Below are 17,659 nucleotides of genomic sequence, written 5' to 3'. Positions count from 1 at the left end.
AAATCTAACATACCATATGTAAAACATTTCTTTAGAGAATTAAATTAAAACCTTAAAATGGAGAGAAGTACCATATTTAACAGGTTGGAAGATTCAGTGTTGTGAAGGTTTTGATTTTCTCTAAATTGATTTATGGAATCAATGAAATTTTAAGCAAAACGCCAGAAGTGTGTGTGTGTGTGTGTGTGTGTTAACTAAGATGCTGATTTTAAAATTATGAAAAATTACATTAAAATGTTGCAGAATTTTTTTTCTTTTTTTCTTTTTTTTTTTTTGACAGGCAGAGTGGACAGTGAGAGAGAGAGACAGAGAGAAAGGTCTTCCTTTGCCGTTGCTTCACCCTCCAATGGCCGCCGCGGCTGGCGCACCACGCTGATCCGATGGCAGGAGCCAGGTACTTCTCCTGGTCTCCCATGGGGTGCAGGGCCCAAGCACTTGGGCCATCCTCCACTGCACTCCCTGGCCACAGCAGAGAGCTGGCCTGGAAGAGGGGCAACCGGGACAGAATCCGGCGCCCCGACCGGGACTAGAACCCCGTGTGCTGGCGCCGCAAGGTGGAGGATTAGCCTAGTGAGCCGCGGCAGGAAAACCTGCCACATAAAGCTTAAACATCATGATAGTGAGATATTTGTGCAAAAACAGACAGTACAGTGCAAGGGAATAAGAGCCCAAACCCATACAGATGTGGTTACTTGACTGATGACAATAATTACCAGGCAGTGTGGAATGATGACTTATCAATAAACAGGACTGCATCAATCGGATATCCTATGTAAAAAAAGTGAATTCTGATTCCTGTTTTACACCACAAATACAAGTCAGTTCTACATAACATAAATTTAAAAGTGAATGGAGGCCAGCGCAGTGGCTCACTAGGCTAATCCTCCGCCTTGCGGCGCCAGCACACCGGGTTCTAGTCCTGGTTGGGGCGCCGGATTCAGTCCCAGTTGCCCCTCTTCCAGGCCAGCTCTCTGCTGTGGCCAGGGAGTGCAGTGGAGGATGGCCCAAGTACTTGGGCCCTGCACCCCATGGGAGACCAGGAGAAGCACCTGGCTCCTGCCATCGGATCAGCGCGGTCAACGGCAAAGGAAGACCTTTCTCTCTGTCTCTCTCTCACTGTCCACTCTGCCTGTCAAAAAACAAACAAACAAACAAAAAAAAAAAAAACAAAAAACAAACAAACAAAAACAAACAAAAAAACAAAAAAAAAGTGAATGGAATAATAATGCTTTTAGAAGAAAACAGAAACCTATTTTCACAATCTTAGGATGGGTTGAGAGTTCTAAAATGACAAAAACTGATACTCCTAATAGGAAAACTAGTAAGTTTTAGTACACGGAAATAAAAATTTATTCAGTAGTCACTATTAAGGGAGTAAAGGGAAAGAGTGGAAAATACATTCTGGGTTCAAATTACAGATAAATTTATGAGGAGAGATTTATTCTTAGTTATGTACATGTTGATTTCTTCATTTATATATGAAATTGCATCCAGATTAGATAACTCCTGTGCAAAAATTAGTAGTGCGTTCTTAAATAGCCCATCTAAGCTTTAGAACACTAAAACAATTCAAGTAAATCTATCTCCTTGAATAGTCCTGTTTTTATTTTTGTGTCTTTTCAAGAGAAAATACCAGAATATGTTGGCCCTTTGCTACTTATTTGTGTACCAGCACCCTGCTTACCAGGTGAGATCTGTCTTAATTTTCTCATCCTCCTAACTACTCAGGTCAATGCATGTCCTCTGCCCTGTCTAGATTTAAATACGACATAGTTCTGAGCAGGGCTCTTGGCTCAGTGATTAAGATACCACTTGGGACATCCACATCCCACATCAGAGTGTCTGGATAAAAGTCCCAGTTTGGGGGGCCGGCGCTGTGGCTCAGCGGGTTAACAACCTGGCCTGAAGTGCCGACATCCCATCTGGGTGCTGGTTCAAGACCTAGCTGCGTCACTTCCGTTCCAGCTCTCTGCTATGGCCTGGGAAAGCAGAAGAAGATGGCCCCTGTATCCACATGGGAGACCAAGAGGAAGCTCCTGGCTTCAGATTGGTGCAGCTCCGACCGTTGTGGCCAACTGGGGAGTGAACCAGCGGATGGAAGACCTCTCTCTTGCTCTCGCTCTCTCTCCTTCTCTCCTCTCTCTGTGTAACTCTGACTTTCAAATAAAAAAAAAGTCCCAGTTTGGTTCCTGATTCTAGCTTCCTGCTAATGTGTATCCTGGGGGCAGCAAGTGATGGCTCAAGTCCATGGATCCCTGCCACCCATGTGGAAAATACAGACTGCATTCTTACTCACCTCTTGACTTCAGTTTGGCTCAACCCCAGCTGCTGCAGCCTGTGGGGAAGTGAACCAGTGGATAGAAGATCGCTTCATGTGTGTCTCTCCTTTTCAAATAAATAATTTTAAAAACAGCTATTGAAGCCACTTTAGCCACAGCAAAACGTCCCATCCCCACCCCATAGAAGTAGATGCACCCTTACTTGAATTATCTGGGAGGTTTAAAATAATGCAGTGTTCTAGACCTTATCCTACAGCATTTGAGCTAAAGTCTCTAGTAGTGGGGCTGGGCACACGAATTGTTTAAAGCCCCAGGTAATGAAAACATGCATTCAAGATTGAAAACCCCATGAAAATTAAGTCTTTGCAAAACTGTAGTGTTTTAGAGTCACCCTTTCATTTCACAAAACAAAATAACTGTACCAAATGACATTAATATTCTATTCCAGCTCTAAAGTCTACGAAGATTAGGCATGTCCAGGATTTCTATTTAAAAGTTCAAGTATTAAATATTAATTTTCTGCAATACAGAAACTTTTGTAGAACAAGGGTTACTAAAATAATTAAAGAAGTACTGCTTCCAGCCTGAATTAAATGGTTGAATCTTAGAAATAAAAATCTATTTGACTGAATTGATAGTGTCCTGTAGTACAAACTAAAGGTAGTTTTAATTCATTAGAAAGTTTATGAATTTGTTGAACTAATTGGTAACTTCTTAAAGTATGTCCTCATCTTCTCTAATATTGATCATCAGAATTCAGAGTTAATTCCAGCTCTTAGAAACAAAAAAGTCCTTATTTTTAATTGGTGAATATTTTCTAATTTCAGATTTATGTTTTTAATATCTGAACATTTTTGTTATTAATTAACTTCCTTTTTAACCATGGATGGACTATGATTATTTCATTTTTGGCTGAAGACAAAAGGTATCACACAAATATGCTGCAGAAATGTGGGTATGACGAACATAACTAAGAAGCCAGTATTGACTTAGGTAGGTAATGAATTGACATCAGAAAAGCTGGAGGCCAAAAAAGGGAAAGCAGAAGTGAGACCTGAGTATGGGTGGTGAGAAGGAGAATTTTCTTTCAATCAGGAAAAGTTAAGAGAAAGGAGAACAGAATAATAAGAAACAGAGTTAGATTTTCTCTTTCCTGTCCGCAGTACGGAATCCACTCTTACTGCCTCGAACCTCACTAGCACTCCGCAGGTCTCTCTTGCAGACGTGCTAACTATTTTTTACTAGAAGCTTTTGCTGTGATTTACACGCATCCTAAATCTCTGTTCTAGATATTACAAGACTTCTCAACTACAGTAGCACCTTTCAATTTCATTACCATTTTCTTTTTAAAAAATGTATATTTCCTTATGAGAGAGAAAGAAAGACAGCAAGTAATTTCTTTCATTGATTTATTCCCCAAATGCACACAACAGCTGGGACGGATCCAAGGTGAAAGCCAGGAGCCACTTTTGTCTCTTAATAAGAATATTGGAAACAAACAACCTGCTTATATTTTATTTTTATATATTTATTATTAATATAAAGAGAACAGATTTCATACATTTCATAGGTACAGTTCCAAAAAGATAACCACACTTACCCCCACCACCTCCCCTCTCTTCCTTTCATCAGCCTTTGCAAAGACATAATTTTAATCTATTCTATATTCACAACCTTAATTAACCACTAACCATAATATTCAACAAGAAAAAAGTAGGAAGACCACAGTTCCACAGGGGTATAAACTAGGGCTAAAAATGACAATTATATCACAAAATGCCTTTCATTCATATACATTTTTGTATTCTACATAAACTGCCACATATCAGAGGGAATATATAATATTTGTGTTTTTTTTTTAATGCTGGCTTATTTCACTAAGCATAATGGTTTCCAGTTGCATCCATTTTGTTCAAAAGATGGGATTTCATTCCCTTTTATGGCTGAGTAGCATTCTATAGTTTGTATGTATATTACATTTTCTTTATCTAGTCATCAGTTGATGGACACCTGGGTAGATTCCCTATCTTAGCTATTGTGAATTGAGAGACAATAAACGTGGTGGTAGAAATAACTATTTCATATGCTGATTTAATTTCATTTGGGTAAATTCCCAGAAGTGAGATGGCTGGGTAATATGGTAGATTTATTTTCAAATTTCTGAGGAATTTCCATACTGTCTTTCATAATGGTTGTACTAGTTATCTTTTATAACAACATAGACTTCATAATCTGAATGGTGAATGAAATGCATTATTTTTGATAATTCATATTATATGAATATGGAACAAGATTTGGAAGTTTTAAATTGTGATATAAAGAGTTGCCTTCAGTCCTGAGATTCCTCACAGCAAAGTCTGCTGGCCAGTTAGAGGAAACCTTCAGTTTACAGGCACTACAAGATCTTCAGACTCTGAAATGAGAATAGCTGTCATTCAAGAATTCTGAAAATAGAAACTTTGAGCTCTCAGGGAACTTAATTCATTAGTTTGGGCAGATCTTATCTTACAACCACTCACACCAAATTGACAAGTATCCAAAGAAGTGTTTTAAAGCCCAGGACTAACACAAGTGTCTGCGGTGTGGTGCAAAGATGCTGTGGATGGACTGCGATATAAATTCTGGTTCTACCACCAACCAAGTGGATGGCCTTAAGTATTCGTGCTGTGTTTATTAAAATACTAACTATGCAGTGGGGTGAGTTGATAGGATAGTCAGACTTGGGCTTTAGTGAAGAGGAGATAGGGAGCTGGTGCTCAGGGAACTTCCTGGAGAGAAGTCAGAGAGCAGACTAGTATCTTCCTCAGTCCAAGACCCAATTAGTTCTGCTTCCAAATTAAGACCAAGAATATAGGCAGAATATTGCTACTCGGGAATCCACATTCTCAGGAGGGCCTTATGTGGCAGCAGCGCCTCTCACAATGGCTTGCAGTCAAAAGGCATTAACACAGAGGCTTTAGTCAAAAGCATGAGCAAATCTGTCCTTAAGCTCATGAGTCCCCTCCCAGAGACCAGCAGAAACAACTGAGGAGAATTTAGAGAAAGCAGCAAAGGTCTCTGAGTGTTTTTTTTTTTTTTTTTTTGACAGGCAGAGTGGACAGTGAGAGAGAGAGACAGAGAGAAAGGTCTTCCTTTGCCGTTGGTTCACCCTCCAATGGTCGCCGCGGCCGGCGCGCTGCGGCCAGCGCACCGCGCTGATCCGATGGCAGGAGCCAGGAGCCAGGTGCTTCTCCTGGTCTCCCATGGGGTGCAGGGCCCAAGCACCTGGGCCATCCTCCACTGCACTCCCTGGCCACAGCAGAGAGCTGGCCTGGAAGAGGGGCAACCGGGACAGAATCCGGCGCCCCAACCGGGACTAGAACCCGGTGTGCCGGCGCCGCTAGGCGGAGGATTAGCCTAGTGAGCCGCGGCGCCGGCCTCTCTGAGTGTTTTAAGTCAGGGTTAACAACCCAGTGTTACCATCACTTCCATTGTCCCACAGGCCAATGCAAGGCCTGTGAATAGACAGATCTGTCAGTCTGGACAGAATCCATTCTCTGACTCAACAAGGGGGAAATCAAGTGTGGTTTACAGCATTCAGCACTGATTTTGCAAGCCAGGTGAATGGGGGGAAATGAAATACCAGCTTCATCTTGCATTGACTGTACCTTTCAAAAAAAAAAAAAAAAAAAATGAAAGCTGCCCTGCACGGGTTCACATACTGCTGACTACTAAAAAGTTTGCTGTATTCAGATATTCACATGCATTTGACAATGATGAATCAACTGGAGTCCAGGTTTCTGCTCTCAAGCAAAGGATCTATAGGAATCTTGTTTCTGATTTCAAACTTTGCAGCTTCCCACAGAGGAACAATCTTCATTTATTTCTAACTCAAGGCTATATTAATACCTTGTGTGTGGGTGCATAGTAAAAATAAAATAACAGTAATAACAAATTTGCAGTCTGTGGTCAATGTTGTTAAAAGCATCTGCAGTGACAAATTGTAAGATCCATGAGACAGCAGATGGAGCAGTATCAAAGCATACTGTATCTTGTTCTATGTGAGCACATTCATTTTGTCAAAAATTCTTACCTTGTCATAGTGCTGAAACAAAAGACTTATCAAGGAAAATACTAGGGACTGAATTTTCATTTGAGTAATAATGCTTTTTATACTTTAAAACATGATTTCTATAAAATCAACTTATTTCAGATTAGAGGTTTCAGTCTTTGATATGTATAATACAGAAACAGAATAGGTAAATATATCTTATATGCATGGTGTAATTCGATTATTTTCAAGAATAAATAGAAAACTTTAACTTACTTACTAGTCATATTAATATGTTGCGTCAAAAAATTTTGAGAAATATCTCTAACAGTGAGAAATGTACAAATCATCAACTGTGAAAATATCAGAGATTGCTCCTCTTTAAAAATGTATTATTTTTCACATTTTAGAGAAAGTGGTTTTCATCACATTGTACTAATTTGTAAGTATCCAAAGAAGAATCTTGAATAAAAATATTTCTTTAAGTAGCTTACCAAAACGACTAACATTCTCGACTCCATCAATAATTGCTTTGTAATCCAAATTTTCTTCTATTCCAACCTGTTAAGAAGAATAATATTACAAAAATAGGATAAGATATTGATTCTTCAATAAACATATGAATACTAATGAATTCCATTTTAAGTATTCAAAAATAATGTGTTCCTAACACACACCTTTTTTTTCACAGCAAGATAAAAACAAATAAAACAGACAAAAAGCAGATGACTCTGAATGTTTTCTACCAAGAAAGTAAATGTTAAAATGCTGTGATTCAGTTACGGCTATATACTTATGATGCCTTGTACAAAGAAATAGGCAAAATATTGTAGAAAAATTTGCTCCAGTTGGAAGAAAACTACCCAGTTCCTCTCTGCACACACCAGCTGAGGGGTCATCTTTCTTTTTTGAAAATGACCTCCAATTATCATTCCCATTGTAAGATTTTCTATTTGTTAGAAAGTATAAGAAGTTTTCAAAAAGTTCATGAAAGAGGCGTTTTATCAAAACACGATGCATGGATTTCCAAAATTTTTGCCCCCCCCCATCAAACTTATCTACTAATTCCACCTTTCCATGAATTTTTTGAAGTACTTTTATGTCTTGACATTTCACAACAATATTTAATGTGATTAAAATAGGAATTAAGATAGCATCAAATCTATACATAACAATTACCTCAAATAAAATGGACAAAGCTCTTATCTTCCCTTTTCCTTTAACTGCTTCCTCAAAACTTGAAAATCGGTCCACATCAAAGCAGTAGATTTGCATCTATAAATGTAACAATGACAGTTTCAATATATACAAAGGCTTTATAAAATTTAACAGATACCTAATAGGACAACTGGCCAATTAAGTAAATTCTATTTGGAAAATCCTATCAACTGTATAATTCTAAATTCTGTACATTTTAAAATATTTTATACATTATAGGCACACACAACTACATTTACTATCATTTGTAATTCTTCAGCGAGGATAGTAATAACAAAACTAGGGATCTAGGACAGAAATTACACTTGAGATTACCAATGAACACTGCAGTAATAATTCACTAGAGCAATTACCAAATGTAAGAAAGTATCAAAGATTATTTTAACTTTTTTGCTGGAATTCTTTCTAGCATGGGTTTCATTTTTTCTTAATTGTACATGCCTTTATTGATGGTTCCAGAGTTACCAGTTTTGAGTATTAACTGTGCTCAGTTAAAATTAAAATTCTCAAGGACTCTCTATCTTTACCTAAAAATACCCAAAGTTTGAAATGTTGTGTTTTAATTCTCCTCTTCTGCCATGAGACTAAACCTTGTTCATGTCCACTTCAATCCACACTTCTCTCTGTCACAACCTCTACTGCCCTCTACAGTTGGGTAATTTTCAGCTTTTGGGCTTGGAGTCCCAGTAACTTGGTGGATAGAACAGTGAATAACTGAGGTAAGAGCACAGAGCCTCTAAGAAAATTACAGAGAGATTGATCGGGGCTCTGATGGCAGAAACAGGTCTGAAAAGGACGGCAGTGGCTCCTGCCATGGGTGCCTTTTCAGAAAAGACTTCTAAGCTGAGCCCTTAGGGAGGAGAAAGTTTTAGTCGGGTGAAAAGGGAGAAGAGATGGCCTTGTGATGAAGGCAGAGACAGTAGGCTGGGAAAGGCAATAGCACGAAGGAAAAATGTGGGGAACTGGAAGTCATTTGTTGTGATTTTAGCTGAGGGAAGAGAAGAGCGATGTGGCTGTAGGGTAGGCAGGGACCACTCCAGGAAGGACTGTGAGGTTGTCCTTGCAGTTTGACTGTAAGCGAAATAGAAAGCCAACTGATGTACCGCAGATAGCAGGGGTACGGAGGAGGCAGGACTAGGGAGAATGGGAAGAGACTGAACAGGATTAAGATTGGAGAAAGGAAAATTAGTAATTAAAAATCCAAGTAAGGGGGCAGGTGTTAGGTGTAGCAGTTAAGATACCACTTGGGACACCCACATCCCATGTTGGAATGCCTGGACACAACACTTCATTCCAATTTCAAGCTAAATCCCTCCCTGGGAGGCAGTAGGTGATGGCTTAAGTAGTTGGGTTCCTGCCACCCATGTGGAAGACCCAGGAGGAATTCATGGATCCTGGCTCTACTTGGTCCAGCTCACACTTGGTGGTTCAATTAGTAGATGTAATATTTCTGTTTATTTGTTTATCTGCCTTTCAAATAAATCAAAGAATCCATGTAAGACAATGGTAGCCTGAATATTTTTAAAACTACAACATCCTTTAGGAGCAGAATTGATAACACTTGGTTGTGGGAAGTGGGAGAGCAGAAAAAAAGCAAGATAAGAATGCTCTGTGGGTTCTCCCTTGCACAAGTCTCTGTGCAATTAGAATTACAATTGATTTGAACAAATACACAGACAAAACCACTGAGAGATGATTTGGGAGACTTTTGAATAAAACATAAGAGAGTTAGTGCACACATTCTGGAGTGTTTGATTGCTCAAGAGTTTCTTGTTGATAAGTTTTTTTCTTGATTTTCCATCTTTGTGAGACAGCCAAACTCTCAGAAGTGAGATGTGGTGTTTAATGAGTTGACTTTTACTGCTTTGAAAAACTAAACTTGATAAATGTGCTTTTTCTTTACTTTATACCCCCCTTCAAATAAAGACATAAATATGAATGTGATAATCCACACTTAAAAAATGCTTTTCAGTCCTTTGAGAGATAACTGTCCACAGTTTTCTTTTTTATTATCAATAACTACTTTGAACTATAAAAGTAGCACAGCTTTATTTTAGGTAATTTAAAAATATGGAGATTTATTTTTGAATATTGATTTCTATCTACTTTAGAGGCAGAGCAACAGAAAGACACAGAGGGAGGGAGGGGGGCGGGGAGATCTTCCATGCTCCGGTTCACTCCCCAAATGTCTGCAAGCCATAGCTGAGCCAGGCTCAAGCTAAAAGCCCAGAACTCCAACTGGGTCTCTGTGGATGACACGGACCAAGCACTTGAGCTATCATCTGCTGCCTGCCAGGAGACAGAAGCAGGAAACTGTTTGAATCAGAAGAGCCAAGACTGAAACCAGCACTCTGATATGTGGAGTGGGCATCTCAAACAGCAGCTTAGCTCACTACACCACGACATCCATTTCCAATGTAGAGGGTTTAAAGGAGAAAACAGTGGCACCAGTAATGTAACTGCCCAGAGAAAATAACTGTTATTGTTTTCCTAATTTTATTGTAGTAAAAATTCGTTCTTTGTTGTAATTCCCCTAAAAGTTTTATAAGGCAGGTACTACTTCTATTATGTTAATTTCATAGAAGAGGAATAGAAACTCAGGTAAGTTAAATAAAAAAATTTGTACAATGTCATGACATCTAAATGACAACCAATGGGAGCAAGACTAGGATCAAGTTTGTTTTACTCAAATTAGAATGTAAGTCATTATTTAATTAGGTTTCATGTTTTACAAAATTGGTTATGCTATTTCACATTCTTTCTAAAAGCATTAGTATCTCACAAAGAATCCTTCTTTTTTTTTTTTTTAAAGATTCATTTGTTTATTTGAAAGTCAAAGTTAGAGACTGGCAGAGACAGAGAGAGAGAGATCGTTCACCCGCTGGTTTGCTCCCCAAGTGACTACAAGGGCTGGGCCAGGCCAAAGCCAGGAGCTAGGAGATTCTTCCAGGTCTCTCACGTGGGTGCAGGGGCCCAAGCACATCAACCATCCTCTGCTGCGTTTCCCAGACCATTAGCAGGGAGTTGGACCAGAAGTGGAGCAGCTGGGACATAAACTGGCACCCATATGGGATGCTGGCATTGCAGGCTGCAGCTTTACCCACTGTACCACAATGCTGGCCCCAAAATGAACCTTTTGAATATAAATATATCATTCAAAGACACAACTTTTACAAGACTTATAATAATGTATCCATCAGAATGTATTTAATCATTGCCTTTAGAAAAAACACACAGCTGCTGAATGTTCAGCCTGTGAAACAGAGAAGTTTCTAGAATGAAACAGTAAACATGGGTAATAATTTTTCCATATCTCAGAAAGCTATTTTTGTCTCCATTTTTTATACACAATATGTTAAATGAAAAAAGGTAAATTAGGTATGAATAGATTTAAAACTGTTTTAAAAAGTAAAAATATTAAAAATAAAATTTTATTATTGTAAATAAACATTTGCACATACATTTTTTAACATATTTATGATTATATTTCAGACTAAGTTGCTATAAATTGATATGGTGGTATTGAGAATAAAACATTTAAAGTTCTTGATAAAAACAAGTAAACTGTTTCCCAGAAAGGGAAATCAATGTTTATTGATCACCTAGTATGTGGCATTCTGGGGTTACTTAGGATTGAAAAATCAGAGATGGGTCTTAAACTGGTTAAGCTTAATCTAATGAAAAAGGCAGATAGTAATCAAGTAATCAAAATATATAACTGCATAAGGCATAAATTTGAATTAAAAACAAATCATATTGTGTGCAAATGAAATCTTAATGACGTAGGAAATGAAATTAAAACTAGTGGAACCACTGGCTTACCTCTAGTGGAAATTTTTGTCCTTCTAAACTGTGTTCTGATCCATCAGATGACACATTGCATTTTCCCCAGTGAAAAGTTATCTTGCTTGCTTTGAACACTATGTCTGAAACTCCTCCGCTGAGGCGGTAGTCATTCGTGAGATTAATTTCCACTAAAAAACAAACCAAACAACAACAACAAAAAGAAAAAAAAAAACTTCACATAGGTTGCAATCAAGTTTATAAATTTCAACTAAATTTTCTTTTATTTAAGGTACATTAAGAAAATTATTTATTTGAAAAGATTTAAATACTATTATTTAACTCACCATTTTGGAAGTTCAACATTGTAGTTCTGCACAACATACCTATTGTATCTTATTGCCACAAACATAAACTAAGCCGAGGATCCTAATGACTAATGACTCTAATTGCAGGAGAGAACCAGTCCACTTGCCCTGCTGGTTTGGTGTCCTGGGATTGCCATTCCTCCAAAGTTCTTTAAGTTGTTTGATGGTCATCTTGGGGGATATAGGGGATGAGGAACAGAAGAACCCAAAGAAGAAAAGGCTTCCCCTGGGAGTGCTCCACCTCCCTGTCAGCCCATTTCTACTCCTTATCTTGCTGCTGTTCTTCTGTCTCCTTATCCCTTCAAGTATCAGCTCAGGCTTCATCAAGTTCCAGAACCTGTGCTTTGGCTGTGACAAGGAAGATATGTAACCCATTCTCACTGAACGGGTCTTAGTCATCTTATATTTGAGCCCTCAGTGGCAACCATCAGAATCTTCAATGCCCTTAGTGAGTCTCATATTGGATGCTATCTGACTATATTTTATGAGTCATCTGGAGAATAATGATTCTCTTGGGAGCCTAGTGCAAAATGTTGATGTCTCTCAATTAGATTCAACTAGTCTTTGTTCTACTAGACAGAAAACACTGTTGGCATTAGAGACTGAATCCAAGGTAACAACCATCCAGCTAAGGATATAAACTTCCATTAATTATAATAACAATGATCTTGACAATCACAGCATAATAATGATAATAATGACAGTCAACATTTGTTTACCACTTACAATGTACCATGCTAATTAATTATATGTATGATCACTTGATCCTCAGATCCTACTTCGTAACTCTTCAAACCTAAAAATGCAAATGATAGAACTGCCATATGATACAGCAGTTCCGTCACTGGGTATAGATTCAAAAAACAAGGAAAAAGATAAAAAAAGGATACCTACTCGGCTGGCGCCGCGGCTCACTAGGCTAATCCTCCGCCTAGCGGCGCCGGCACACCTGGTTCTAGTCCCGGTCGGGGCACCAGATTCTTTCCCGGTTGCCCCTCTTCCAGGCCAGCTCTCTGCTGTGGCCAGGGAGTACAGTGGAGGATGGCCCAAGTGCTTGGGCCCTGCACCCCATGGGAGACCAGGAGAAGCACCTGGCTCCTGCCTTCGGATCAGCGCGGTGCGCCGGCCGCAGCACGCCAGCTGCGGAGGCCATTGGAGGGTGAACCAACGGCAAAAGGAAGACCTTTCTCTCTGTCTCTCTCTCTCACTGTCCACTCTGCCTGTCAAAAAAAAAAAAAAAAAAAAAAAAGAAAGAAAGAAAAAGAAAAAGGATACCTACTCTACTGTTTATAGCAGCACTGCTCACAACAGCTAAGATCGACAATCGGGGCTGGCACTGTGGTGCAAGTGGGTTAATGCCCTGGCCTGAAGTGCCGGCATCCCATTTGGGCACTGGTTCTAGTCCCAGCTGCTCCTCTTCCAGGCCAGCTCTCTGCTATGCCCTGGGAAAGCAGTACAAGATGGCCCAGTTCCTTGGACCCCTGCACCTGTGTGGGAGACCCAGAAGAAGCTCCTGGCTTCAGATCAGCGCAGCTCCAGCAGTTGCGGCCAATTGGGAAGTGAACCATAGGATGGAAGACCTCTTTCTCTGCCTCTCTATCTGTGTAACTGATTTTCAAATAAATAAATAAATAAATCTTTAAAAAAAAAGAGACAATCAACCAAGAGGTCTATCATCAAATGTACTCTGATAAAGAAATTATGGTACATATACACCATAGACTACTATTCAGCCATAGAAAAGAATGAAATCTTTTCATCTTCAGCAAAATGGATGGAACTGGGGGACTTTATGTTAAGTGAAATAAACTAGATACAGAACAGCAAATGCTACAATGCTCCCTTATGAATAGGAGATTAAAAAATACTTCAATCTGAACACAGAAGAAACGAGAGGCTGGGAGTGAATGGAAGGAGCTTAATTGCCAAGTACCAAATCAAAGTCCTATTGAAGGTAGAAGTTCCTAGTGCTACAGAGCATAGTTAGGAAACCACAGTTCACAAAAGCCTTGCAGATTTGCACGAACAACTGAGAAGAGAAGCTCTAAGCCTTCTCATAAAATAATAGCAAAGAAGGGGAAGTGTTGATTACTATGTTTTCATACTCATTCTATGCATGAATTGAATGTCACACTGTAGACTTCAAATAAATACAATTTGGTTAATACATTTTTAAAAGATTTGGGAAAATGTGCTTTTTTATTTAATAATATCACATGTAATAACTTTTTTAAATTATGCATTCAACAATAATTATGTCTTTATTACATTTCAGGCACTAGTAAAGAAAAATCCCTGTTGTCATGAGATTTGAAATTAAATATTACATTTAAATAATTATTATTATCTACATATGGAAAGTAGAGAAGAAATGTAGTAATAATAAAACCCCAACTGGGCTACTAATAGAGTCTTAAATAATTTTCTAATGTTTGGCCTCTGCTTTTACATAATTTCTTGATATACAGTTTTGTTTAAAACGTAATATAAAAAGAAATATGTAACTTTTTGAAAATCATTCTGTACATGTATAGTTTACTGGAAATCACTGTACTATATTTTCCATGTTATTTTTGAAATGTCTTAGAAAATCACTTAAGAGTACTTTTTTGAACCTTCTATAGAGAAGTATTAGTGATTGACTTTCTTAAATTTCAATTATGGTTCTTCTATATATAAAGAGAATTGAAAATGAATCTTGATGTGAATGGAATGGGAGAGGGAGCGGGAGATGGGAGGGTTGCGGATGGGGGGGAAGTAATGCGGGGGAAAGCTATTGCAATCCATAAACTATACTTTGGAAATTTATATTTACTAAATAAAAGTTAAAAAAATAAATAAAATATATACATCTAACTTAAGAAAGAAAAATTCAATTATGGTTGATTATTTTATCCATATCCAATTTTTTTTTTCTTTTTTTGGCAGGCAGAGTGGACAGTGAGAGAGAGAGATAGAGAGAAAGGTCTTCCTTTACCGTTGGTTCACCCTCCAATGGCCACTGCGGCCGGCGTACTGCACTGATCCGAAGCCAGGAGCCTGGAGCCAGGAACTTCTGGTCTCCCATGCGGATGCAGGGCCCAAGGACTTGGGCCATCCTCCACTGCACTCCCGGGCCATAGCAGAGAGCTGGCCTGGAAAAGGGGCAACTGGGACAGAATCCGGCACTCCGACTAGGACTAGAACTTGGTGTGCCGGCGCCGCAGGCAGAGGATTAGCCTAGTGAGCTGCGGCACTGGCCCCAAATGTTGAATATAGCATAGGCTGAGCAGGAAAGATCAAGTTGTAGTTCCCAAGGAAAGGAAATCCTGATTGACCAAGTGAATGACTAGTGATACAGAAGTCACTGAATTACATTAGCCACAAATTATACTCTTTGCAACATCTTCTAGTAGTGGCATCATTATTGTCATAACGCTGAAAAACATGACATGATGACACTGGTCATACTAGTTTGGTACAAAATTTCAAAACATTATCTAAATTTGCAGTTTTCTTTACTCCATTTGGTATCCTCTACCTATAGCTTCTACATTGCCCTTAGTATATTAATCAAAGGAAAATGAGATGAAACTAATCTAAATATACTCTAGGCACCTCCCATACATCAAAGGCATATAGGAGGCAAACTCTTTACCTGTTTTTCCAGTGTTGTGAATGAATGTGTTTTCCAAAGATGTTTTATCCCAACCTTGAAATTTAAGTTTCTTAAGATTCACATTTACTTGTGTAAGATCTTCATCAATATTGATAGGAGATTGTTTTGGGCTGTTGCATATTGGATATTTCTTTCCCCAATTTTTTTGATTCAGTGCTCCTGGGGAAAGGAAAGAGTAAGGCAGTTAGGTTCTTAAATTCTTGTACAAGAGCTAAGTTTTATATTATAAAATAGTTAATATATTGCATAAAAATAAATACAATATAAGGTAAATTGGAATATCTAAATTAACTCACTAAACAATTATGCACAAATTTAGATTCTGAATTTTAACATGAGATGCTATCAATGGAGAACTATAAAATATTCATGACAAGTTTAGGGTTCAACAAGTCATCACATTCTTCCAAATCAAGAGAAAGTCCATTAATAGTTATAGAAGGTCCTAGAACAGAGTCCTAGCCTGGAGTTCCAGTTTTATTTTTATTTATTTTTAATTAGTTTTTTAACAGATTCAATATGGTTTGAAGATACAATTCTAAAAGCATAAGATAACCCCTTCCTCCCTCCCTCCCCATCCCTCGCTCCCTCCCCCACTTCTTCCTTCCAGAGTTCCAGATTGAAAGAAGTCCAGATGAAAGGAGTCTGGTTCTAACTTCCTTAGCAATCTCCATAGGTACTCCCCTTCAGATCTACTGCCATCCCTGCCATTGAATTATCTGGTTTAATTTTCTGATTGGGGTGGGTTTTTTAATTAAAAAATATTTTTATGAGGCTATCCTTGAAATATTTCTCCTCCCTTTTTTTTCTGGTTATAAAATGTACCAAGTTTTATGCTTAACAAAAGAAAAACAAAACAGGTCTTTTTTCTTTTAAGATTTTATTTATTTATTTCAGAGGTAGAGTTACAGAGAAAGAGAAGGAGAGACAGAGAGAGAGGTCTTCTTTAGCTGACTCACTCACCAGATGGCCGCCAACAGCCAGAGCTGGGCTGCTGGGAAGCCAGGAGCCAGGAGCTTCTTCCTGGTCTCCCATGTCGAGGCAGAGGCCCAAGCACTTGGGCCATCCTGTACTGCTTTCTCATGCCATAGCAGAGAGCTGGATCAGAAGAGGAGCAGCCAGGACATGAACTGGCACCCATATAGGATGCCAGTGTCAAAGGTGAAGGCTTAGCCCACTGTGCCACAGCATCAGCCCCCCAAAAATAGGTCTTTCTGCTTACAGTGCAGTGAATTTTCACCCACAGAATGAACAATCCTCTAAATGAAAACTGCCCTAAGTTGCCTTTATTTCACCCCTACCTGAAACATAAACCATCTCCCATAACCGTATTCACTTGATGTTATCTTAGTACCCAAGTAGTGCTAGCAGCATGTACGTTCTATTGAAGTTCCATTAAAATACTAGGGTGGAGTGGGCTAGTGGTTAAGGGATCTGTGTCCCACATCAGAGTACTTGGGTTCAATTCCTGACTCTGTCTTCCTGAGGACGAAGACCCTAGGAGGCATTGGTGATGGTTCAAGTAATTGGGTTTTTGCTACCACCCACATGCAAGACCTGAACTGAATTTCCAGATTCTGGCTTTGGTTTGGCAGTACTTCAACCACTGTGAGCATTTGGGAGTGAATCTGCATGTGATAGCATTTTGTCTCTCTGTATCTCAGTCTCTCTCTCTCTCTCTCGCTCTTGCTCTTGCTCTCTCGCTCTCTCCTTCCCCTCCAACTTATATAAATAAATTCAGGGGTACTTTTAAAAGTTCTTGGAAAATTGAATTAAAAGACAAACTTATTTTGGTGCAAAACTTTTTTGAAATTCACAGAAAATACTTTCAAAGGACCTATTTTTCCATGAACCTTTTGGGGGGTCCATGTACTTGAAATGGTGAGAGTGTAAGTCTTAAACTTTTCTTGCGTTAGACTTCAGCATTTCTATAGTCACCACAAGAGAGAGCAGAGTGGCAGCACAGTGGTCATCTTGCTTTTGAATATTTGTGTGGGTGAGGCCAAAGTTTTACATGATTGAGGTGTAGGGAAATTCTTGGTAAACATATTTTCAGTACTACCCTAGTCTATATTTTTTTTTTATAATAAAGGTGTCAATGAGCACTAACTTCTATGCAAGCTCAATCTAATGAGCATCTCTCATAATGTAAGAAGGCTAACTGTGCAATTTACCCCAGAAAAGAAAGAATCATTAGTCATATCATGAAACTGCCTAAATGGTCAAGGAAAGGTAAGTAACACATGTCACAGTGAGTCTCTAACAGACTCAATGCCTGCTGAAAATTTATTTCAAAGTCTAGCTTTGTTCCTAGAGAATATTT

The 17,659-nt window shown here is 38.7% G+C and overlaps 1 protein-coding gene across 4 annotated transcripts in view; it reads right to left on the bottom strand.

Annotated features, from left to right (window-relative positions):
* Positions 1-17,659, bottom strand: part of PTPRZ1 (protein tyrosine phosphatase receptor type Z1) — a 199,500-nt gene that overhangs the window by 85,912 nt on the left and 95,929 nt on the right. For all 4 annotated transcript variants that reach the window (XM_051848907.2, XM_051848908.2, XM_051848909.2 and 1 more), the window contains exons 3-6: positions 15,316-15,495; positions 11,350-11,501; positions 7,489-7,584; positions 6,804-6,870 (exon numbers count right to left, since the gene is read on the bottom strand). In XM_051848907.2, coding sequence (XP_051704867.2) covers positions 6,804-6,870; positions 7,489-7,584; positions 11,350-11,501; positions 15,316-15,495 — 495 coding nt within the window. The remainder of the gene's footprint in view (positions 1-6,803; positions 6,871-7,488; positions 7,585-11,349; positions 11,502-15,315; positions 15,496-17,659) is intronic.

Source organism: Oryctolagus cuniculus, chromosome 3 (assembly GCF_964237555.1).
Source record: "Oryctolagus cuniculus chromosome 3, mOryCun1.1, whole genome shotgun sequence".
Lineage (NCBI taxonomy): Eukaryota > Metazoa > Chordata > Mammalia > Lagomorpha > Leporidae > Oryctolagus > Oryctolagus cuniculus.
The sequence above is the reverse complement of the archived record's forward strand: the minus strand, read 5'-3'. Positions and strand labels throughout refer to the sequence as shown.